Source organism: Peromyscus eremicus, chromosome 8a, assembly GCF_949786415.1.
Source record: "Peromyscus eremicus chromosome 8a, PerEre_H2_v1, whole genome shotgun sequence".
In the NCBI taxonomy this organism is placed as follows: Eukaryota; Metazoa; Chordata; class Mammalia; order Rodentia; family Cricetidae; genus Peromyscus; species Peromyscus eremicus.
Window position 1 is genome coordinate 42,879,550 of NC_081423.1, and position 23,406 is coordinate 42,902,955.

General features: G+C 49.8%; 1 protein-coding gene across 3 annotated transcripts in view; it reads left to right on the forward strand.

Moving 5' to 3' along the window:
- Mprip (myosin phosphatase Rho interacting protein) overlaps positions 1 to 23,406 on the forward strand; it is a 119,310-nt gene that overhangs the window by 60,648 nt on the left and 35,256 nt on the right. For 2 of the 3 annotated variants that reach the window (XM_059270785.1, XM_059270784.1), the window contains exons 4-11: positions 5,649 to 5,800; positions 9,528 to 9,612; positions 13,869 to 14,109; positions 15,140 to 15,296; positions 19,063 to 19,204; positions 19,924 to 20,031; positions 21,780 to 21,836; positions 22,789 to 22,857. In XM_059270785.1, the coding sequence (XP_059126768.1) occupies positions 5,649 to 5,800; positions 9,528 to 9,612; positions 13,869 to 14,109; positions 15,140 to 15,296; positions 19,063 to 19,204; positions 19,924 to 20,031; positions 21,780 to 21,836; positions 22,789 to 22,857 (1,011 nt within the window). Of the gene's footprint in view, positions 1 to 5,648; positions 5,801 to 9,527; positions 9,613 to 13,868; positions 14,110 to 15,139; positions 15,651 to 19,062; positions 19,205 to 19,923; positions 20,032 to 21,779; positions 21,837 to 22,788; positions 22,858 to 23,406 lie in introns of all 3 variants that reach the window. The other variant, XM_059270786.1, reaches the window with a different exon arrangement.

Below are 23,406 nucleotides of genomic sequence, written 5' to 3' on the forward strand. Positions count from 1 at the left end.
ATTTTATGACTAGCTGACTTCACTCAGGATTTAATCCGATTTTAACAACTATCAGAACTTTATCCCATTTCATGACTAAACACTCCAGTGTATGCATGGTCTACATCTTGTTTCCCATCCATTCATCTGTGGGCAGTAGCCTTGCTTCTGCTTCTCTACTGCTGTAATAATGCTGTGGTAGACATGGAGTGAAGTGCTTGCGTTGTAGGCATGTTCCACCAGTGCCTGATTTTATGTGCTACTGTGGATGGGGCACAGGGCTTTGTTTATGTTAGTCAAGCGTTCACCACTGATTGATTTCTTAGCCCTCTATGCTTAATTAATTATTGAGGAATCTCCATAACTCTTTCCCGTAGCAACTGCACCATTATATATTACTGTAAGTGATGTGAGAAGGTTCCAGTTCTCCATCAGCATTTGTTGTTATCTGTCCATCCTCCCTTTATTCTATTGTCATCCTAGTATGTTGTGATGTGGTGTCTTCTACTAGAGATTATATTTGTGTTTCCTTGATGACTCATGATGTTGAACATATTTTCATGGGCTTATCAGGCACATGTCTTTAGAATAATGGCTGTTCAAATGTGCCCGATTCTTAACTGTTGTGTTCTTGCTCCTGGCTTTTAGTCCTTTGTATATCCTGGATGTTTGACTTTGGCTGCTGTGTTGTTCACAAAGTGTTTCTTCCCTCTCTCGCAGTTGCCCTTTCTATGGTTTTGGTTCTTTGGTTTGTTAATTTTGATGGAGTCCATTTTGTGGGTGGTGGTGGTTGTTGTTGTCTTTTTGCCTGTGCTTTTGGTATCACATCTAAGAAATTGTCAAGTCCAAGCTTTGGTCTTCTAAAAAGGATGATCGGTTTTGCATTTTCCCCTCTCCCTTTGGAGACAGGGTCTTGACATCTAGCCCAAGCTACCTGTGAACTCATGATCCTCCTACCCTTGCCTCCCATGTCTGGCGTAGTATGTTTTTAATGGTTGCTGTTTGTTTTGACAGGTCTTGGTGACTTGAACTTTGTGTTACTTTGCTTTAACTCTCTGAGTGCGAGGATAACAGGCCTAGGCCACCACATCAAAGCCACTTTTGCTCTTATGTAGTGGGTTCTTGTCACATATGATAACAGCAGGCACGTGGTTCTTGTGGAGGTGGTCAGGTGGGTGAAGGTGTCAGTTCTTCTAGCCTCAGCTTTAGGAGTAAAGTGGGCATTGGCTTGGTGGGGCAGGCTTCCTAAGGGAAGATCCTTTGGCTACTTACTAGGATCCAAGTGTCTTGCTGCCTCATCAGCAACTCTAACCAGATTGGGCTGGCACAGCAGATGTGAGAAGGAACTTCTTGGGCTTGGCAGTGTGTGACAAAGGTTCATGTTCTATTCTTTCATTCTTGCAAAATAAATTTAGGTAGTCTAACAATGCCCCCTGGAAGCCCTGGGTCATTTCTGTACCAACCTATAAAGCCTTTGGACTTTTTCATATAAAGATGTCTCAGTGGGTGAAGGTGCCTGTCACCAGTACTCACAGCCTGAGTTCAATCCCCAGGATCTACATTGTAGAAGGAGAGAGTTGACTCTCTTTAAGTTGTTCTCTGACCTCCAAAATTGTACTGTGTCATGAGCACACCCACAGAAATGTGCAATGTATACACGTAATAAATAAATATAATAAAAAAGTAACCAAGTAACATTTTAAAGTAAAAATATTGATTTGTAATGTTTCATTGTACATTGAATGTGTGCACTTGTATGTATATATGCCCATAACTAAGTAAAAGTGGTGTTTTCTATGGGTCTCAGTCAGGTGTTTTTGAAAGACCTATCTTGGGGGTTAGAGAGATGGCTCAGTGGTTAAGAATACTGGCTGTGCCAGGCGATGCATGTGGTGGTGCATGCCTTTAATCCCAGCACTCAGGAGGCAGAGGCACACGTATCTCTGTGAGTTCGGGACCAACTTGGTCTACAGAGTGAGTTCCAGGACAGCCAGGGCTGCACAGAGAAACCTGTCTCAAAAAAAAAAAAAAGTTAAGGCCAGTCATCTCAGCTGATTCAGGGATAAATAGGGACGTGCAGATGTCCCTTTAGTAGAAGATATTCTTTGGGCACCTCCCTAGGAGTGGGATAACTGGATCATAAGGGAATTCTGTTGTTAGTTTTTTGAGAAGCCTCCACATTTCTGGAGTGGCTGCACTCACTTATACTCCCAACACTGGATAAGAAGAGTTCCTCTTTCCCCATACCCTCACCACTACTTATTGTCTTTTTCTTGATTATCATTCTCACCAGAGTAAGATGAAGTCTCAGAATAGTTGTGATACACATATACAATAGAATTTTATTGAGCAATAAGGAAAATGAGATTACTAAATTTTCAGGAAAAAAGGATGGAACTGAAAAACTTAAGTGAGATAATCCCTGCTCAAAAAGGCAGGTCCCACAAGATTCTTTCCTATGTACAGATTCTCAGCTCTGGCTGTTAAATATGTGTATTCATGTGGGAGAAATGTGGGCAAAAGCTGGGAAACTAGAAAGGGCACATAGGACTAGGGGAAAAACAAATCTCTAAGTGGGAAGGAAGGATGGGGAAAACAATAGAGCAAAGTAGGAGGAGGAATCCTAGGGGCAGATGGGCACATTGCTGGTGGAGCAGGGAGAGGGCTGCCTGGGAACGAGAATCAACAAAATGAAATAGGTGGCAAAACCCAGATGGAAACCTACGATTTTGTAAACTGATTTTAAAAATAAAAGGAAGAACGCCGGGCAGTGGTGGCTCATGCCTTTAATCCCAACACCCAGGAGGTAGAGGCAGCCTGGTCTACAGAGTGAGATCCTGTAGCTAGAGTTTTCCTGCCTGGCCCACAGTCAGGACAAATCTCTGTCACCCACCGGTCCCACAGCCACTCAGACCCAACCAAGTAAACACAGAGACTTATATTGCTAACAAAATGTATGGCTGTGGCAGGCTTCTTGCTAACTGTTCTTATATCTTAAATTAATCCATTTCTATAAATCTATACCTTGCCACATGACTCGTGGCTTACCGGCATCTTCACATGCTACTTGTCATGGCAGCGGCTGGCAGTGTCTCCCCCCTGCCCCCCTGTTCTCTCAATTCTCCTCTCTGTTAGTCCCGCCTGTACTTCCTGCCTGGCCACTGGCCAATCAGTGTTTTATTTATTGACCAATCAGAGCACATACAGACCATCCCACAGCAAGATCCAGGACAGGCACCAAAACTATACCCTGTCTCAAAAAAACAAAAACAAAAACAAACAAACAAATAAATAAAAAGGAAGAGCCACAAGGGCTCAAATGGGGTAAACCTGAGTTCGATCCCATGGTAGAAGGAGAGAGCCAACTCCTGAAGTTTGTTCTCTGGCCTCCACACATGTGCTGTGGCCCAGGTGTGCATGCACGGGCGCACGCACATATATACACACACACACACATATGTACTAAATAAATCAATGTAAAAATTTTAAAAAGGAAAATAGCTTTCATCATAATACCTTTATAAGGATTTCATTTATGTTACTCCCATTAAAAAGAAGACCAGTTAAAGAGGGGAAAGTTGATGTGAAGAAGATGGTCCAGTGGATGGAGCACTTGCCCCCCAAGTGTGAGGGCTTGAGTTCAGATCCCCAGATCCACACAAAACTGGGCGTGGTGGTACACATCTAGCACTCCAAGGATGAGATGGGAAACTTGAGTGTCAGCTCTCCTTGGTCATGCAGTTGTAAACAGTAGAGACTGGTCTCAAACAAGGTGGCAGGGAAGGGCTGACACCCATGCATGCTGTGGCACACCACACCCAGGCAGTTAGAGGGAGGTTTTTGTGTGTTTGTATAGTTCAGACCTTTCACAGCTGATAGTCTAGTGATTCAGCCACTTCAGGAAATCGTCTGTCACATTTGAAAGAGTGAAACATACAGTTTCCATTTGACCCGGCAGTTCTACATCTAGCTATCCACCTGAGAGCAGTGAAGGTATGTGGCCATTCAAACATAGGAACATGAGTATTCACAGCAGTATTGTTCATAACAGTCCCAAGTGGAAACAACTCATGAGTCTATCAGTGGTAGAGTGAGAAAACAAAATGGGGCGCATCTACATGGTAGATTGCTGTTCAGCCAGGACAAAAAGGTACTGTGTTGAACCTTCAAGTGTGGTGAAGGAAGGAGCTTCCAGACACAAAGGGCTACATGCCACATGATTCCATTTGTATAACGTAGTGGATGAGTAACTCTTCAGAGGCAGAGAGTAGTTGGAGGGAGACAGAGGGAAATGATGGCTAATGGCCTGAGGTTTGTAGGATGAGTATTGTACAGTTCTGTAAATGTTGACCAGCCATTGAACTATGTTCTGTAAACAGGTAAGTTGTGTGATATAAATTATGTCTCAGTAAAGCTGCATTAAAGAGAAATTAGCTATGAATGAGATAATTCAGTTTTGGAACAATTTCTTCCCATCTCATTCGAAGCCCTGTGAGTGGATTGGGCTCTAGAGCCATAGTTACCACTTCCTTCTGTAGTATTTCCTGATAGTTCTTTCTTGTGTGTGTGACAGGATCCAGTAATGCTCCCCTTATGGTAAATAGTGGGGCAGTGGGGGCATTAGAGATACTAGTTAAAAGTGAAATTGCTACTTTCCTCCTGTCCTGGCCTAGTTTATGTTTTTCTGTTAGCCTTGGCTAGCCTGGTTGGCCTCAGACTTTCAGCAGTCCTCTTGCCTCTGCCTCTGCTGGGATTACAGATGTGCACCAACATACGTGCCTACCTGGCTGCCTTTGCCTTCTGCTGACCATTTTGTAACCCTTTATAAAGGAAACAGAGCTGAGGCCCTGGGAGTAGAGAGGTTGAAAGGTGAGAGAGACCATGGCTGCACTCAGCTGTAAGGCAGGTCTTTGGCTCACGGTCAAGTGTCTGGTACAGAGTAGTGCGGTGCAAGAGGGAAGAGTAGGGCTGTAGGGACCTGAGCAGTTTGGTGACACTGAATCCTTGAATGGCCTGGTGGCCAGTATCTTGAGAAGGGAATAATGGAATTTTTGTTGATATGTTTTATCATCTCCACTTAACTCACCTTTTTGCTTGATGTATTTTCATATTTCATAATCTATTGACATAGGTCTGAAGTCCATAATGGCCATTGCTGTGTTGTTATTTTGATCCCTGCCTGTCAAGAAGTTTCTGCTCCTTAAAGCCCTGGCAGGTGTAGGTGGGCCTTTGAGTCTGTCTCCCAGCCTCAGAGCTAGTGTTCAAGGATGTGGCTCTACCCTTCCTGCTTCCTTCTGTCTTTAAAAAAAACAAAAACAAAAACAAAAACAAAAACAAAAAAAAAACAAAAAACCTTGCTCTTGAATCTGCTGTCTCAGACTTTTCCTCACAGATCTGAGACTAGATCTTGGCTCCCTGTTCTCCCCGGCAGTCCTCACTGAGCTGTTCTATCTTGCCCCCTCCTCCAGTGCAAGCTAGGACACTGTTCTCCAAGTAGGAGGTGAAATCCAGCTGGGTGTCCTCTAAAAATGTCCAGCTTGGCCTGCCCCACCGTGGATGGTGGGTAGGATTTGATGTTGTGAGGATGGAGGACTGAAGGAGAGGGCTGGGTACTGCTGGTGGCTGTGGGACCTGACACCCCTTTTGAGTGACTTGTTTTGTACTTGCAGCCTACCACCCTCCCTCAGGGCACCATCAACATGAACCAGTGCACAGATGTGGTGGATGGGGAGGCCCGCACAGGGCAGAAGTTCTCTCTCTGCATTCTGACGCCTGACAAGGAACATTTTATCAGGGCAGAGACCAAGGAGATCATCAGTGGGTAAGTTGCCCAGAGCCACAGGAGGTACCATCTGTTTGTCGACCCATTTCTGTGGACCCCAGGGCTGCTAGGTCTTCCTCAGAATTCTTCACTGTTTGGTGCCTCCCCCCACCCCTATACCTGTTCTCACCCTGTGCCCCATTGGTACTCAGCTACATAGTACTGCTTATGCCTTCCCCTCAGACAGAATAAGTCCTCTTGTTTCAGGCTGTGTATCAGCCCTTTTGAGAAACATGTCCTGTGTAGCACTGAAAACTCCAGGTGATTTACATGCATGTATTTCCTCAGTGATGAACCCCATTCATCGTATAAGGCTGGAAGAGGACAGGTGTGTCACGGCTTTGGAAGAAATCAATTTGGGGTCAAAGGGAACAGGCTGCAGCACAGGGTAGAGGACATGAAGCCCTCTGGTTTAAGCAAGTACAAGGGCACTGGGAGCATTGCCTTCCTCTAGCATCAGTTGTATCTCTAGTGAAGCTGTTTAGGAAGCCAGCCAGGACTGGATGACTAAGAATTCCCCTTTTCAAGCTTCTGGGGACAGTATGGAGAAGTGCTTTGTGTGTCTTCCTGAGTTTAACCCAGAACATCAGATTTAAGGATTTCAAGGGCTTCTAATGAACCTGTGGTCTATGTCAAGGAATCTGAGGGTTGGGAGCAGGGGAGCAGTCAGGTGTGAGCAACCCTCTGTACTTCTGACTGCACCTGGTGCTACCTGGCCTGATCCAGAACACCTGTCCCAAATGAGTCGTCTTGGGGAACCTCACCTCCCAGTCTTGGATCTACGGAAGGCCTGAGTGGCTTTTGGCATTGAAAAGGGAGTCTGAGGTCCTCGGGACAAGCTGGGAGTATCTGGAACTGGGTCACTGATGCCATGTGGTTCAGAGAGTTGATATTTAGCGTCTGACTGACTGATCACTTTGACAACTACCTTGGGGTCCTGGCTCCACTCTGAGCCACCTCTCCTTGGTTACTCCTCTGTTGTCTCTTCTGTCAGCATGTACCACGGGGGGCCTGCTAGGTTATTGGTTATTGATACCATGATAAACATGATTATTGATGATCATTAACTGACCAAGATACCAGCGGCATGTGGCTTCAAAGTCCTGTATGCGGGCTAGTACTCCCGGGGATCTACGGCTTATGTGGTAGGTCAGTGGCATGGCCCTAGTTACAACAAGCCACCTGAAGCTCTTTCTCTCCACTCATTCCTGAAACCCCTCTTCTGACCCAGGAGCTGCTTCTTTAGCCTTGCACACATGCTGGGATCTTTGGTACCCATAGAAGTCAGGCATGGCACAAATGTTCCAGGAACAAGTGCTTTGCCCTCACTTTCTGTCTCCTCTAATCTTGGTGCCCTCTCCAAGGCTATTGTGGCTCTTCATCTGTGTATTCCAAGTCCCATTGGCCTACATGCTCTGGTTACATCAAAACCAGTTCCTAAGAAGATACTTTCACCAAACTGGATGGGGGAGAGCAGGGACATCTACCATCTACCCAACCTTCCTCCCTGCCTTTCCTCTCAGATTGGCTGAAGGAAGTGGGTGGTTCATTCTCCAGTTCCTTCTTGCTGGGAGTGACTTCCTTTTCCAGAGGATTGCTCGGGGCTCATTTTTGTTCTCTGGCTCACCCAAAGGCTAGCATCCTTTCCTCCTTGCCCTGCCATCAGCTCGGCCCACTCATTCTCACTGACCTAGTTCTGCCCTCTGGAGCTGGAGAAACTTGGTACCCACCAACTTCATGTCCACTAACTGATTCCCATCTCTTCACTGGATTCTTGTTCTTAACATTTCCAACACCTCTGAATATGTTGGATACGTCCCACTGGACTTCCTTGACAAAGTCACATGTAGCTAGGTATGGCAACACACACCTGCAATTCCAGCATTTGGGATACTAAGGCAAGAAGAGGGTCAGGAGTTCCAGAACAGCCCAACAGTCTGAGCTACATAGCAAGACCTTGGTTTGTTGTTTTAAGTGGGAGGAAGAAGGGAGAAATAGGAATGTAGACCTGCTCCATTATGACTCAGCCCTGACAACACTAACTCGGGCCATTAGCAGTGACCGAAAGTCCTAGGCTTCCCTTCCTTAAAAACTTCCCAAGTTCCTAGGTAGCTGAGTAGCTGAGCAGTCCTGCTCCTCTTGATGACTCCACCCTGTCAAGGCTCCTTGGTGTTGACAATGGATTGAACATAGGGGGCTTTGAGCACTTTGGAGGTTCTACAACCTTTGCCATATGCCCCACATACCTGGGGACCCTGGTGGAAAAGGTAATTTTAACCTAGGATTCTAGCGAAGTTGTAGGAGTCACTCCCTTCGGCACGAATCCTCAAGTATCTGACAGAAATATCAACTGACACGGAGTGGTTCCAAGACCCAGTCTTCCTGGAAAAAAGGATGGAGCAGGAGGATAGGGACTCCATGCACTGGGAAGCCTGCCCATCTGCTAATCTTCCAGATGTAACTCCTTCCTTTCTTTGGGGCCATGGAGAAGTGACCTACAGGACCCCAATGGCTATGAGAGAGTAGGCCTTTGGTTGTGCTCTTAGCAATTTGTGCATCCCTGGGCATGGATTGAGATGGGCTAAGTAGTCCTGTGTGTAGCAAGTGTAGTTCCCTGTACAAAACTTGGCTTCCCTAGCTACCGGCTCCTAAGACTGCTCCAAAAAGCAATGGGATGCTTGTCTTCCCTTCCTGCAGCAAACCCAAATTATAGAAGCACCTCAAGGAGCCTTCTCTTGCTCCAGGGGTACTGATAGGAATGTGGCCACTGCCATCACTGCCTAGGCCTGGACCCAGCATGGGCCCTTGTGTTTTGTGAAGTTTGGAGCCTTGTCTCTCTTGTGGTTCTTACAGTTACTGCTTGTCTAGACAGAAGGCTGGCTGCTGTACCCCACTTGGTCATGGCTGAGGCCAGATTTCAGAAGCAAGCCCTCTTATCCTTTATGTTACAGTCCTTCTGCAATTCTGAACATGCTCTCATCTAGCCACTGGTCTCGGAAATGAGATGTGCTCCAAGGGGCTAGGGTACCCAGAGCTCTGGTTAGGTAGTGGCAGTACCAGATCTGGGGTCCTAACCTTTGCCCACAGCTCTTTCTCTCTCCGTGCTTTCTGTTGCTGGCCCAGAATGGCTTTCTAAAATGCAAGCTTTGATGAAGGAGCCTTGGCACCTGTGTGGCCTTGTCCAGCCCTGGGATGCCTGGCACATTTCCTGTGTGAGTAGTGGTCTGATTGGTTAGCCTGAGGTGGGTCCTGAGGTGACCCACCATGGAAACTTTGCTGATACAACTCCCAGTTTTCTTCTTTAGGCCAGTGTCTGCCCCAATAGCCCTAATTATCTGCCATGGTCTGGCTGTGCACTTGTTAAATCCAAGTCTGGGAAGAGGTTTTAAAGTTGAGACTAGGTCCTGAGAATAGGGTCAGGAATGGGACAGTGATGTCCCTGCATGCCATAGTGCCTTTGGTGGACCCTGCCTCTTTGTCAGAATAGAGAAATCTTCTTGCTCTGAGCCCATGGTGGCCGTGGAAGGGTCATTGTCTAGCCCAGTCCTGATACAGCCTGTGCTTTTCCTGGCTGCTGTACTCTTCGTCTGGGGTAACCTGCTCAGTGTCTGACCAGAAAGGGCACCTATGGGATTGAGGTCTCTGCCACCCCAGTAAGGCCTGGAGTCATGGATCCTGAAAGCCAGGGATTTACATGGTGCTGCTATTTCTCCTCCCTTCTTCCCAGGTGGCTAGAGATGCTCATGGTGTATCCCAGAACCAACAAGCAGAACCAGAAGAAGAAACGGAAAGTAGAGCCACCCACTCCACAGGTAGGCTGGTTGGCATGTCCCCTAGTGGAGCTGGGCCTGGGAAGAAGTGAGGGCAAGAGGGTGGGGAAGGTCTAGCCAGGGCTCAGGTGGTCACAGCTTGCATGCTGCCTCCTCCCTCCTGCCTGCACTCTAGGAGCCACAGGCCACATATCATCCTCTTTGAGTCACTGAGCAGAATAGCCTGCTAGAATGCCCTGGACTGTCTTCAGGAAGGTTCAGGCCAGCAGGCAAATTGCATGTGTCCCTTCCCCTGCCTGTCCTGTCAGCCTCTGGGAAGGGCAGAGAGATCTGTTCTTCTGCCACAGCCCAAGGAAAGCAGTGGCCCTGCAGACAGCAGGCTAAGCAGCAGGGAAGGTGAGACCTGGAGGGCCTGCCTTGACTCCTGTGATCAGAGCTAGGTGGCTGGGAGAGCCTCAGCAGGCCCTGTCCTTCCCTCCCTCCCTCCTCCCTCCCCCCTCCCTCATTCCCTCCCTCCTACTAGCCAGTATTCAAGGCTCATTGGCAGAAGGGCTCTGCCTCCTTTCTCACTGTGTTCACCACACCCTTGAGCTCTGGAAGGGTGAAATCACCATTCTGAATTTCCAGCAAAGGCCATTTGCTAGGGTGGTTATAGTACTTAGGGTTCATCTTTTCCCTCTCTACCAAATGTTGCCCTCACCAGGGTTCTGGCCTACATTGGATAAATCAAGCTAGTCCTAAGAATGAGCAAGATAGGTCTTCTGGGTGTCATAAAGCCTGAGTCCTGTGGAAGCAAAGAGAGGCAGCCCTGGGCCAGGCAGTCTTTGCTGGCTACTCTGGCTCCCTGGGCTTCAGAAGTGAGACAGGCAGAGGCTGCTGGTCTGGGTCCCCACATCCCTAGGACTGCTGTGGACAGTTTCTCCTTCTAGGAGGGTGCAGCCCAGGCCTACCTTCCGTTGACCAGCATCCATCCTGCATCTCATACTTACCAAGGACGCCCAAAAGGCACCTAAGCCAGCCTTCCCTGGAGAGCAATGCCCCCCTAACTAGAAGTCATTAAAACATGTAATCAGAGAAATGAAAACATGCAATCAGTTTCCGGGAAACTGAAAGTAGAGCCTTCTGCTAGGGAGCAGCAGTTAATGCTCAAATCCCCCAAGCTGCCTGGTTTGAGGGGGAAAAGTCCTGGCTGAATAACAGTGGTTAGGGTTACGCCTTGTTTCTATGGTGATGCCTTGGAAACACTGCAGCACAGAGCTTCTGCCTCCAAATAAGGTAACTCCCTATGTACAGGAGACAGCCTGGGTCAGGCTAGAAATTTGGATGTGTCCCCTCCTCCATGACTTTGTCCCTTCCAAATGATGCTGCCCTGTGGCCAGGCTCCAACTCTCTAGCAAGTAGAAAGAGCCCTATGATCCCAGAACAGGGAAGTCCCCCCCTTCCCTAAGGATATGCCTCAGAACCAGGACACCAAGTTCCCAGCCTCTTCTACCAGTGTTAGGGCACTGCCTCTCTCCTTCCCCACAGCTGACCTCTGGTTGGTCTCAGGAGAGAGACAAGGACTGCATTTGGATTGAAGTCTCTGGGTACACTCCACATACACATACATAGCCTGCTGCTAGAGACATTTATGTGGCCCTTATGGTTCTGTAGATGAGCATGAAGCTCTGTTTCCACCTTTCTCCCTCCACAAGCCTAGAAGAGTTTCAGTTTAGACCACTGAGGACTAGAAGCCTTGGTTTCTGCCAGGTCCAGCTAAATTCAGCTTGATCCTGAAGAAACTTAGATGGAAGAGATGATGGCCATCATACATATGCCCCTAAAAGAGAAGGCCTAGAGTAGAGGGAAACAAGAGTCCCCCAGCTCTCCCCAGGTCTGTTGCCCACATGGACCTTGGGAGAGTGGCTCTCTTCTCTGCCAGGGCCCCCCCCCCCCCCAAGCCCTTGACAGAGACCTGGGCGATGCCCTTGCTCTATGTTGATATGTTGAGCATTCCCTGTCCTTCCCTAGGATTCTTGGTTTCTGTAGGGTCTCTGCTGCTCTGTATTTTGAGGCAGGACCCGTCCTCCTCACTGTGGCCCTGTTCCATTTTCATGCCAAAGAAGTAGAGAATGGTACCCTTCAAGAGGGAGCTTGCTCCCTTTTTCCTTGGCTCTAGAAGCCCTTCTGAGTGCCTATGATAGGAGCCAGGGTTCATCACAGTGTGAACAGCATGAACATGGCAGCTGGCTGTCTAAGATAAGTGCAGTGAACCTAGGTGCCTGCACCCTTTGCTGACCCAGGCCAGCTCTGTGCAGTGTGGGCCTCTACTCCCTTTGTGGCCACACCCCCCAATTAGATTTCCCATCCTTCCGCGTGGAAGAAAAAGTGAATGAAAAAATAAAGAAATAAAAAGGAAAGGACATGGCTCCTAGGTATGGCAGAGGAAAGATTATTATAGATACATGGGAGAGCACAGCCAGAGGCAGAGACATCTGGGAGAATCCAGAGTGGACATGAGCAGACTGAGTTGGGCCATGGCGGGAACAATGAGGACAGGGTGCAGCAGTTAAAGGTACAGAAGGGGCCGATAACCAAAATGGCTGGATTGGATAGGGAAGAGCTTCTGGGAGAAGGGCCACCTAGCCCCTGGGCTGAGGAAGTTTAACGTAGGGGTGGGGTGTGCCAGCCATGCCCTGTAACTGGTAGGGACTGAGGGATGTGGGAGAACCTGGAAGCCAGATCCCCTTTGATATGTTAAATAGGTACCTCAGCCATTTGTCCCAGGGTTTGAGACCTAACAAAAGGATCTTGCCCAAGGATGGGGGAGCTTTACCCATCCTCTAGAAGACAGAGTATTGTTATAAAGGAGAAAGAACAAGTTCCTTTTGGTTCAGAGGTATGGGTCAGGCCTAATTCTCTGGCATGAGACCAGATGGCAGTGGGAGGTGGATATTTATATATCACCACCTCTTCGTGGCAAGATAGTAATTGACTGAAACCATCCTCTTGGCAGACCCCTCAGCAGAGTGAATGGTTGGGCATAGGACAAGAGTGGGTCCTGCAGGATGGCTGGGGTTCCCATCCTGTCCTCATCTGGGCTCAGCCTCTAAAGAGTCCAACTCTCTGATTACTTAGAAACTGGATTTCTGTGTCTACTGAGTTTAGCCTGCCCCACGAACCCTTTTTCCTCAGGGCCATATTGCTTGTGTGCCCTAGGAAAACTGGGGAATGACTTGGAGTACCAATAAGGAACAACTTGTGCATGAGAACACAGTGTGCATGTGACAGGTGTGGGTGTGCAGGTTGGAGTGGGATGTTGTGTGTCTCACATGATTCCTGATGATATTCACAAAGTTTTACAGACTGAAGTGCTGAAACAATAGACATTGTCTTTTCTCAGAATTCTGGAGACTAGGAAGTGCAAGGCTAAGGTGCCAGCAGATGTGGTGTCTGATGAAGGCCCACTTCCTAGTTCTCTCTCACATGGTGGAAGGAGCAAAGGAGATCGCCTGGGCCTCTTTTATAGGGTACTGATTCCATTCGTGAGGAATGACTTAAATATCCTAAAGGCTCCACCTTCACTAATCATCATCATGAGACAGGATTGTTTTGTTTTGTTTGGGTTTTTGTTGTTTTATTTTTCCAAGACAGGGTTTCTATGTGTAGTCCTGGCTGTCCAGGAACTCTCTGTAGACCAGGCTGAGCTTTATTTAATTCAAGAGATCGGCCTGCCTCTGCCTCCCGAGTGCCAGGATTAAAGGCATGCGCCACCACCACCCAGCCACGGGATTGGATTTCTAATGTGAATAAACAACTGTTGAGGCCTTAGCTTTTGTCTTATTTCAGTAGCTCTTTCACATCATCCCTGGTATTCCATTTAAGCTGAAGAGTAGGTAAGACCACAGGGTGCTGTGGACTCTGCTGTCTGCATTGACCCAAGTGTTCTTGATAGCAGTGGGCCTAGCTCAGAAGAATAGTCTCCTCTTTTGCTTGCCCTGGCTCGCTTTGTTTATGTCTCAAGTACCTGTGAATATAGGAATGACAGACTGTAAATCACCTGTAGACTCACCCTTAATAACTGGGCTGCTGTTCTAAGCACTGTTTGACAATATACAAAGAGAGCTTGGTGACATGGCTCTGCAAGGTCCCTTGGACAAGGCACTATGGGGCCACAGAGAACAATCAAGAAAGAATGGCTTCCCATCCCCCAACACTGTTTTACTAGCCTTGTGTTCCTTGTAACATAGCAGCAGGACCTATGAGCTAGCTTGGGCTATATGCTCACATGCTGCTGCCCCTCGTTGCTGTCTCCCCAGGAGCCTGGCCCTGCTAAGATGGCTGTCACGAGCAGCAGTGGCAGCGGTGGCAGTGGTAGCAGCAGTAGCAGTATTCCCAGTGCTGAGAAAGTCCCTACCACCAAGTCCACACTCTGGCAGGAGGAAATGAGAGCCAAAGACCAGCCTGATGGGAACAGCCTGAGTCCAGTTCAGAGTCCCAGCCAAAGCCTGCCTCCTGCTGCTTGTACCCCACGGGAAGCAGGGCTAGAAAGCAAAGAAGGTGAGTAGAAGCTGACCAGCCTGCGAACCTCCTTGTTGTGGTGAGCTATCTGGTACTGCTGGAGTGGGCTTCCTTCCAGTGGACAGGAATGACACTGGGATGTGATACAGGAGTCCTGAACTTTTCTTCCCTCTGCATATCAGTTCTGGGCAGCACTGGCCTGGCATGACTGGGTTCCTGGCCTGTGAGCTTCAGCTTGGCTTCTCTACCCCACCTATGAAGGGAAAAGGTGTGACACCTGCTCTGTTGGCCTCAGAACTTCAGACACTGCTCTGCCTCTGAGAGGAGGCCTCTGTTCCTGTACTACAGTCCCAACTACATTAGCTCTTAGAACCCACTAGGTTAGGTGCCTCCTGTCTTTAGAGAGCTAGCAGTTAGGGCAGTACTGGCCCCTCTCCTCATCATTATCATCTTGTTCAGCCCCTGGCTAGGAAGAAGGGCCAGGGAGGAAGCCATTGACATCACTGTGCCCTCTCCACTTAGTATCTTTCATCTCGGCCTCCCTCCATATGAGTTCTTCAGCGTACACAGGAATGCACATTTAAAACCCTTGTGCTCCATCTCATGCCCACCAAAGCCCTCCTCCCTGCCTCGAAAATATACTGAGAGCCTGAAAGGTGTCTTGCTTGTTGGTTTCTTCCTGTGGTCTGGTAAGAAACCATTGGTTAGGATGGAGTCCTGCTTCCCCACCAGAACTGGATGCAGAAGGTCTACTTGCGAGTCTGACTGCAAGTGACCAGACTGGAGGAGAGGGTAGGAGGAAAAGGTGGGAGGAGAGGGTGGGAGGAGAAGGTAGGAGGAGAGGGTAGGGAGGAGAGGGTAGGAGGAGAGGGTAGGGAGGAGAGGCAACACAGATGGATAATCCGTTTCTGCCTACAGTGCCCTCCTTCCACCTCTACCCCAGTTCATAGCTGTGGATTGTAAAGGTGGAGGGTGTTGAGACAGCTCCTAGTTGATCATGTGTGGGCTTTTGGAACGTTTTCATGACAGAACTAGCAGCAGTCTGAGCAAGCTTCCTCTTCTCTTCCAGATGAAAGCACCATGAGTGGGGACCGTGTGGATGGTGGTCGGAAAGTACGGGTAGAGAGCGGCTACTTCTCCCTGGAGAAGGCCAAGCAGGACCTGAGGGCTGAGGAGCAGCTGCCCCCACCACTGTCCCCACCCAGCCCCAGCACCCCACACAGCAGGTATGGTTGTCCTGGATCGCCTTCACAGGAACTCGGCCACCCCCTTCATTCCCCAGGTCTTCCAGCCCTAAGCCGCATGGTCTACAGCATCTGCCCTGACAGCCTCGGTGAGGCCAGCAGGCCACCCAACCACATGGACTCCAGCAGTGCTGGGGGGTGGGGATCAGAGATACTGGGGAGCACCTTTGCCTTTAAAGCCAGCAGGCAGTATGCCGCCCTGGCCGACGTCCCTAAGGCCATCCGGATCAGCCATCGAGAAGCCTTTCAGGTGGAGAGAAGGCGGTTGGAGCGTAGGACTCGGGCCCGGAGCCCTGGCAGGGAAGAGGTGGCCCGTCTGTTTGGCAACGAGCGGAGGTAAGGAGGACGTTAGAGGGCTAAATTCATGTACTCGTACATATATAACACTCACACAAGTGTACCTCAGGAACATGATTTCTGTTCAGTGTATGGAGCACTTTCTTTCTCTGGGCCTTGGACTGTGGCACCAGTTCTCAGCTCTTGGCACCAGATACAGGACTAAGTGCCTGCGGGCTAGCTGCTCTAGGTTGGTGCTTCCCAGATCAGGCCCTGTGTGGCTGAGTCTTACTCTTCTTGGCCTGCTTCTGTTCCCTGAGAAGACTCCCAGAGCTGCAGGTGGGGACCAGGCCCTCCTTATGCTGGCAGGAGTGAGAGGACAGCACAGGTCTTCCCACAAGGACACAGAAGGCAGCCTGAAACTCTTCCAGGTGTCCCAAGTCCACTCTTGCCCTCTGGGCTTTGCTGATGTGGCTTCCCACCAGTGACAGAGACGCAGCACTTCCTGCTGCAAAGATAAGGCTCCTGCCTGTTCTTCTCCTGCCCTGCTGTCCCCAGCTTGGAGCTTGAGGACCAGGGAACATTCTCCCTGTGCCCACTCCATCCACCCCTAAATTCTCAGCCACATCTGTGAGCTGGGTTTTGTGTTCATGCCAGGTTTCTTGCCTAACACCAGACAGATTTCTAGAGGTCCATTGCTGCCCCCAGGAGAGGGAGGCTTTCCTCAGGTTTGCACAGAGGTTCTCTGTTCAGAAAGGCAGCTCCAGAACTTCCGAGTGCAGGCTGAAGGTCAGTCAAGGTTAGGAGTAGGATGAGACTGGGGAGGACTTTGTTTCTCTTGTCCCCTTCTGACACCCAACCCAGCTTATGGACCCTCAAGTAGAGAGTGGGCACTGAGTGCTACATGGCTCCCTGGCATTCCATATAATTAACTATCTTCACAGTCCAATAGTGGCCCAATAAGACACCTATTACTTTTGATTCATGGATGTGAAAACTTGAGGCTCCAAAATTGGGTGACTTCCCATCCTTCATGATGAATAATAGCAAATGGTGGGCCTTTAGCAGGAAGTCCTATCCCATGACAGGACCCAAGACCAGAGCTCATGATGTCCTTTTAAGCATTTAGGATAACAGAGGTAAAAAGTCTTGCTAACAATTACGGAAGCTTGCAGGATGGGCAGGGGAGGGTTTGCACTGGCTAGTGGGCAGGATGTGATCTGGTGGTTCCAAAATGGGGTCGGCTATACCTTAAAGTTAGTGCCAGGCCAGAGTTAACATTTTGCACACCTGCTTGGCTAGGCCACTTGTCAGAGAAGTTAATTTTGAATGCATTCTTGCCTACCTGCCAGAGATAGATGCAGTCTCAAGGCTTTATTCCTGCATGTTCTTTGCCACTGTGGGAATGGGTTTCAGCTGGTGGTGGTGCCCGGACTACTTCTGCACATTAACCCTGTAACTATCCCTCTCTGAATGATCTTGCTGGTTGGTGTTGCTCTTTGAGGACTGTTCTCTGAGGCCCAAGTAATCCACCTGGTGCTGGACTGGAGCCTTGTCCCTGATAGGTTAGAGTGACAAGATGTCAGCCTCTTTGCATTGAGTGGTAGCTGAGACAGACCTGCCACACAGCCAGGCAGTTGGAACCACAAAGTCAGTTCTGGAAAACCTTAGTAAGCTGGTAAGCAGCCCTGCCTGAGAGCAGCAGCAGCTCTGAGCTTAGAATTTGCTCTTCAGATTTCAGAGCCTTTGAAGGAGTTCTTAGACAGTTCTTAGGCCCGTGTCTGCTAAGTGTGGGGAAGCTATGGCTCTTATAACACTGTGAGTGACTAACAGAAAACAAGCCCCACCCTCATGGAACCCTGGCCCCTCCACCTTCCCCTGCAAGATCTATACCTATCAGTTCCACCTGAGTGCGGCACTTTCTGTCACATCTCTGTTGCTTCCAAAACACCAGCTTAGCAACAGAGAACCAGTTAGTTACACGGAAGTTGCCCAAGCCTGGTGTCACAGCAGCTCTTGGCATCCATGTCAAGCAGCTATAGCAAGTGCCTCCTATTCTTCATGCTGACTGCTCTGCTTGGAACCCTACAAACCCATATCATGTATGCCAGCCTGGCCTGGCACAGGCCTCCTGCTATTCTGGGGCCTGAAGTCCGCTACGCAGATACAGTACTCTCAGTCCCAGAAGAAGCAGTAGCCCCAAGAGCTATGGTAGCCAGATCTTCCTGCAGCAGTCTGGCTGTGCAAGACCCCTTGGCTGCACTTCAGCAGCTGCTTAGCTTCCTGCTCTCCCAGTCAGCCTCCTCACCTCAGCGTCTGGGCACAGCAGGCTAACCCTCACCAGGCTTCTAACAATGCTGAGCGTGCAGGCAGAGCACCCAGAAGCCCTCCAGAACCCTGGCTGCCTGCCCTTGGCCTCTTGACTCCCTTGAGGAAAAGGCCTCTTAAGGTAGATTTGCACCTGGGTTCTAGGCCATATTCTTCCTCTTGCTTATTAGAGGTTTTAGTCTCCTGGGAGGAACCTTTATCATGTCCCCTTAGCTCTTCAGCACTTGTTCAGAACATGTCATGCCTGCCCTCATTGTCCCTAGGAGATCAGGCCTCAGGTTTGGTGAGAAGGGATTGCCCTCCCATCAGGTTGAAGTCAGCTCCCAGACCCCAGATAGGCAGCCCAAGCCTTCTGCCTAAAGTCCACCAAGGTGACTCCTCCGGCTATGGGGTGATCATGGGTTTTCTTTCTTCAGCCGTTCCCTTGGGGTTTTGCTGCTTTAATTCTTTAGATGACTTTGTTTACCATGATTTGAATGTGAAAAAGCAGTCTTTTTCTGTTCGTTCATTTCCCAGCCTTGTTTTCTTTCAGGTCTTGCCCTCTCCACCCTCTGCTGTGTCACTGTGGCGTTCGTTCGCGCCTCCTCCACCCGCTTCGCTTCCATCTCAGCTCCGTCGTCTCAGCCGCAGACCACCTGACCAGGCCGCTGGCCTTTCACATGAAATCAACTGCTTTGTTTTGTTTTGATTTTGATTTTGATTCCTTTTAATGTTAGCAGAAACTATTCATTCATGGGCCTTTATCTTGCTAAATTTTGAACACCCCACGTGGGGTGCCATGTGTTCAGAGGTGGTGGTTGACCTTTATTATGTCTGACTCAGGGAGGTTACCCAAGGTATCAAACTGTATGAGTCCAGTGTTGGGGCAGGGCCAGTGCAGGCCCAGTGTGGAAGGATTCTGTTGCTGCTCCACCCTACCACGGAGTGGGGGACAAACGGAGCTCATATAGACTGAATCCCTGCCCAAAGTCCTATTAGTACTTTGTGAAGGGTGCCTCACATGCCAGCAGGAAGGCTAGCACTGGAGCCCAGTGAGGTAGGCCAGGTGTGCAAGTTGACTACAGGACCGACCCCACTGGACTTGAGACCCAGCCCACCTGGGGACAGGGAGACTGGTTTAGCAGCTTCGTGTCCTCTTTTGTAGGAGGTCCCAGGTAATTGAGAAATTTGAGGCCTTGGACATTGAAAAGGCAGAGCACATGGAAACCAACGTGCCGATTATGACCACTCCATCAAGTGACACTCGTCAGGGCCGCAGTGAGAAACGGGCCATCCCTAGAAAGCGGGTGAGCTCCAGTGTGGGGCTAAGTGGGGCCTTTGGCAGCATGGCTTGGGTCTGGGGAACACACTGTCCTACACGCTCTGAGTCCCATACATACCAGGGACACGTTTCTTCTGGGCCTCCACGCTTCCTTCTCCTCCAGTTAGCCTCTTGAGCACCAGTCTGTCTTCCACAACTCTCCCTCCTGCAGCATCAGCCTCTGTGCCACAGGATGCTTCGGGAGTTTTAGATCCCAGTTGCTAGCACGGTTTCTGCCCACTGAGACCACCCGGGAACAAAGCCGAACATGACACCTTCTTTCCTTCTTTTGGTTTTGGAGTGGCAAGCTGTACCCTCATTCTCTGCTTGGCCCGCAAGGTCCATCAGACCACAGCAGTCCCCTCCTCCTAGACTCCTCCAGTCCTCCAGCCTCTTGTCCACCTGCTTCTCTGTGGCCTGCTGTACCCAAGTCCTTCTTTCCGGTTTCTTTGTTGCTCATGAAATGCCTGCTGTCTTCTTCTGTAACCCGAGAAGCTGCAAAATTGGGTAGGGCCAGGACACTGCTGACCAGAAAAGGCTGCTCCACTGACCAAAGCATGCCAGGACATGGGTCATCCCAGAGCCTGCTGTGGGGCCTAGACAGCGCTGCCCCACTCAAGGAGGGATGAACTACCCACCTTGTTGCCCCTATGCCTACCCAGACTGCTCTGGGCTATACTGATGGGTGGCTACTCTCTGCCACAGGACTTTGCCAGTGAAGCCCCCACAGCTCCTCTCTCAGATGCTTGTCCCCTGTCTCCACACCGAAGAGCCAAGTCACTGGACAGGAGGTCCACAGAATCCTCCATGACGGTGAGCCCAGGCCACGTGCCAAGTTCTCTGGAGATCTGTGCTACTACCACTGCTGCTTCTGGCCGCTCTGGGCCGCTGTCCATTTATGTCTATATGTCCACACCGGTCTTCCCTCTGTACCACCCTCATGCCTGTGACGTGTCCCACCCACTGGTCTGCAACCCATTGGAAACTGACCTTTCTTCCCCTCAGGGCCCCACAGGACTGGGGGCTGTGTGGCACTCTGAGTAGCACATGAAGGTCTCTGTACACAGGAGGCTGCTGGGACAGGGCAGGTGTAAAGCCCAAACTTGACTTCTGCTGTCCTGCTTTTGGTGTTTGTTTTTGTGGCACTTTGGAACAGGAGCCACGTTGTAATGACAGTTTGACCCGTCTGAGGGTATGTACAGGAATGAAGCTGCAGACACAGTTCGGCCCGGTTCCTCAACGGTCTACAGCCTCCCAGGAGACATGGCACACTCACCAGCTCTCATCCCCCAGACAGAGCAGTTTCTCTGTCAACTCAGCTGCTAGCCACTCTTCTGGCAGCCACCAGAGGCCCAGAGAGGAAAGACCCACAGGGACCAGCCTCCACCATTCCCCGAGGCAGGCACAACAGCAGTGACAACCACAGCTGAAGGTTTAAGAGGCTTTCATAGATCCGCAGCTCATCAGGGGCACCAGAGAGGCAGTGAGCAGGCCTGCATCCCAAGTCTCGTGGAGCAGCAACAACTCTGCGCAGCGAAAAGGGATCTCCTTGTGTACAGGTCTCTGTGCTGGGGCAGCCTAAAGTGTCTCCATTTCTGTTGATACTTCAAACAATTCTTGTAGAAGGAAGTCTTGTGAAGCATGGGTACAGCAAGGCTCCACAGAGGGATGCCTCGTCTACCATGGTCTGTTGGGGCAAGGCAGGAGTCTACTGTGGCCTCTCCACAATGGAGCAGGAACTCCCAGGATGCCTGTCCTGATTGTTGTCATTTCTCTGGATCACTCCCTGTCCTTGGAGTAGTAAGAGACATCAAAGCCAGTTTCTGATCAGGACAGCTGTGGAAGACCTGAGAGCGCTGGGGACCACAGAAGGGGTAGCTGGGGTCTTCGAGGCCTGGCCTTCCAGATGTACTATGTAGCAGATGAGAGCCGGCCCCCAGCAGAATGCAGGCTGCTCCTAAGGAGAGCCAGCACCCGCTCAGGTCTGCTGTGGTCCCTGACCTACCTTCCTGGATAGGGAATAAGACTGAATGAACTTCCTCCTGGTAGAAGAGTAACCTGAAAGCTGGACAAGGTTGCTGCTGCTACTTTCTCCACCACAGACATGGTCTGCCTCTCAGGCGTCTGGCCTTCAGTCCTTCTGCAGCCTCAGCGGGAGCTTTTGGATTCCCCTCTCAGCTGTTACTGAGGTGTCCCCTGTACATTCAGTGCCTGGGAAGTCTCCATCGGGTCCTGTGCTGTGCTCCAAGGCAGGATGCGCACAAACAAGCCCTGGATAAGCTGGAATAGAGACCTCAGAGCAACCAGGCAGCCTGTGTTCCTGTGCTCAGGTTAAATGAGGCTGTGCTATCTCTCCTTACCCCTGAGCTCCCTCCTCAGGGATAGATATGCCTCTGGGCAGGAATGCTGGGGCAAAAGAGTGGGCAGGCTTATCTGGTAGGTGGTAAAAACTGTTTCTGATGCTGCTTCATCTAGATAAAAACAACCCGGTCGGACACATTTTGTCCATCACTGGGGACCCCACGATGCTTTCCCTTGAGCTGTTCTTTTTTCTTCCTCAGCCTGACCTACTGAATTTCAAGAAAGGCTGGCTAACCAAGCAGTATGAGGATGGCCAGGTGAGTGTGTGTAAGTGCTGAAGCCTGGAGGACTGGGGAGCAGATGTAAGTCCCAGCTTCTCTTGTCCCTGGCAGGGTCTTTGAGCCCTGATTCATGCCCTTGGCCTACAGACATCCTACAGTCCCAGCTCCTGGATATGATTGCTCATAAAAGTTCTCTTAAAGAGTCTAGGTTTTCCCAGAGGCAAGAACAGCCAGCGTATGGCTATGGGCTGGCTTATGTGTCCATACAAGGCAGGCATATGGGCAGTCACATAGGGCTGCAAAACCTTGGTGTTGGAGAGACCAGCTCAGTTTTAGGGGCACCATTAGGCCCTGAGAATTGTATATCAAGTCCAAACAAGAAGAGTTATTTGCAAGCCCCACTTTGACCTGGAGCATGTCCTTGCCGTAGAGGCCCTTAAAAACCCACTCTGCTATCTTCGCTCCTTTTTGCCTTTGGAGACTGTGCCAAAGCATCCCCCTTTTCTCCTCCCACCATATCAAATGCCCTTGGCCTTGCCTGAAGACTGGAGTTCCCTTCCTCAGAGTGAAGATTGGGACTTTAGCAGGTTAGTTTGTACCTACTGGCACAGTGGGGCTCACACATCTGGTCTATCAGCCAAGTGGTTGTGCCTCTGAGCACCCTTTCACAGTCACCTTTCTGTGTGATAGACCCAGCAGAACTGTCTGCAGCCTCTGAAATTAGGTGGAGGCCTACAAAAAAAACCACCATTCACCAACCACACGGGGGCACAGAGCTGGCCGAGGCCCACAGTTCTCCACTGCCTCATTGCTGGAGTGCGTCTTAACCAGGACCTCCCTGAGGTCATGAGTGCATGGCTGCCTGCCAGAACAGTCATCTGTTGCCTGCTTTACCTGTGCTCTCCAGAGTGCCTAGACTCCGCGGGGGTCAAGGAGGGGCATCCGGTATGTTACAGAGTAGTTGGATGTTTCTTTTTCTCTCCTTTAGTGGAAGAAACACTGGTTTGTCCTGGCTGATCAGAGCCTGAGATACTACAGGGATTCCGTGGCTGAGGAGGTGAGAGAGCGAGCAACAAGGCAAAGCGGTATCTAAAAGTCCAGGGCTGAAATCTGTCTGTGAAGAGGTCTCCATCTAATGGGACAGTGCATGCAATTGGTCCAGCTTTGACAGCAAGACTGTTTCACACCTCAGACATTGAGGTCATCCTCTGAAGCCTTGAATGCCTTTTTTTATTTTTTAGGGGGGGAGGGTTGTTTGGTTTTGTTTTTGGTGCAGTGGCTTTTGGCAACTCTGTTTTCTATATTCATTTAAGAACAATGAAGTGGGACTGGAGCAGTGGCTCAGTTGTTAAGAGAATGCGTTTTTGTAGCAGACCTAGATTTGGTTTCCACCACCCACATAGTGGCTGGCTCACTACCATCTGTAACTCCAGTTCCAGGGATCTGATACCCTCTTCTGACCTTCACGGGCTTCAGGCACACATGTGATACACAGGCATACACGCATGCAAAATACTCATTCAAATCTAAGAAAAAAATTAAAATGAAGTTAGTACTCAGGGTGAACTCGGGTCTAGTTTTGTTTTGTCTTTGGTTTTTAGCAAAA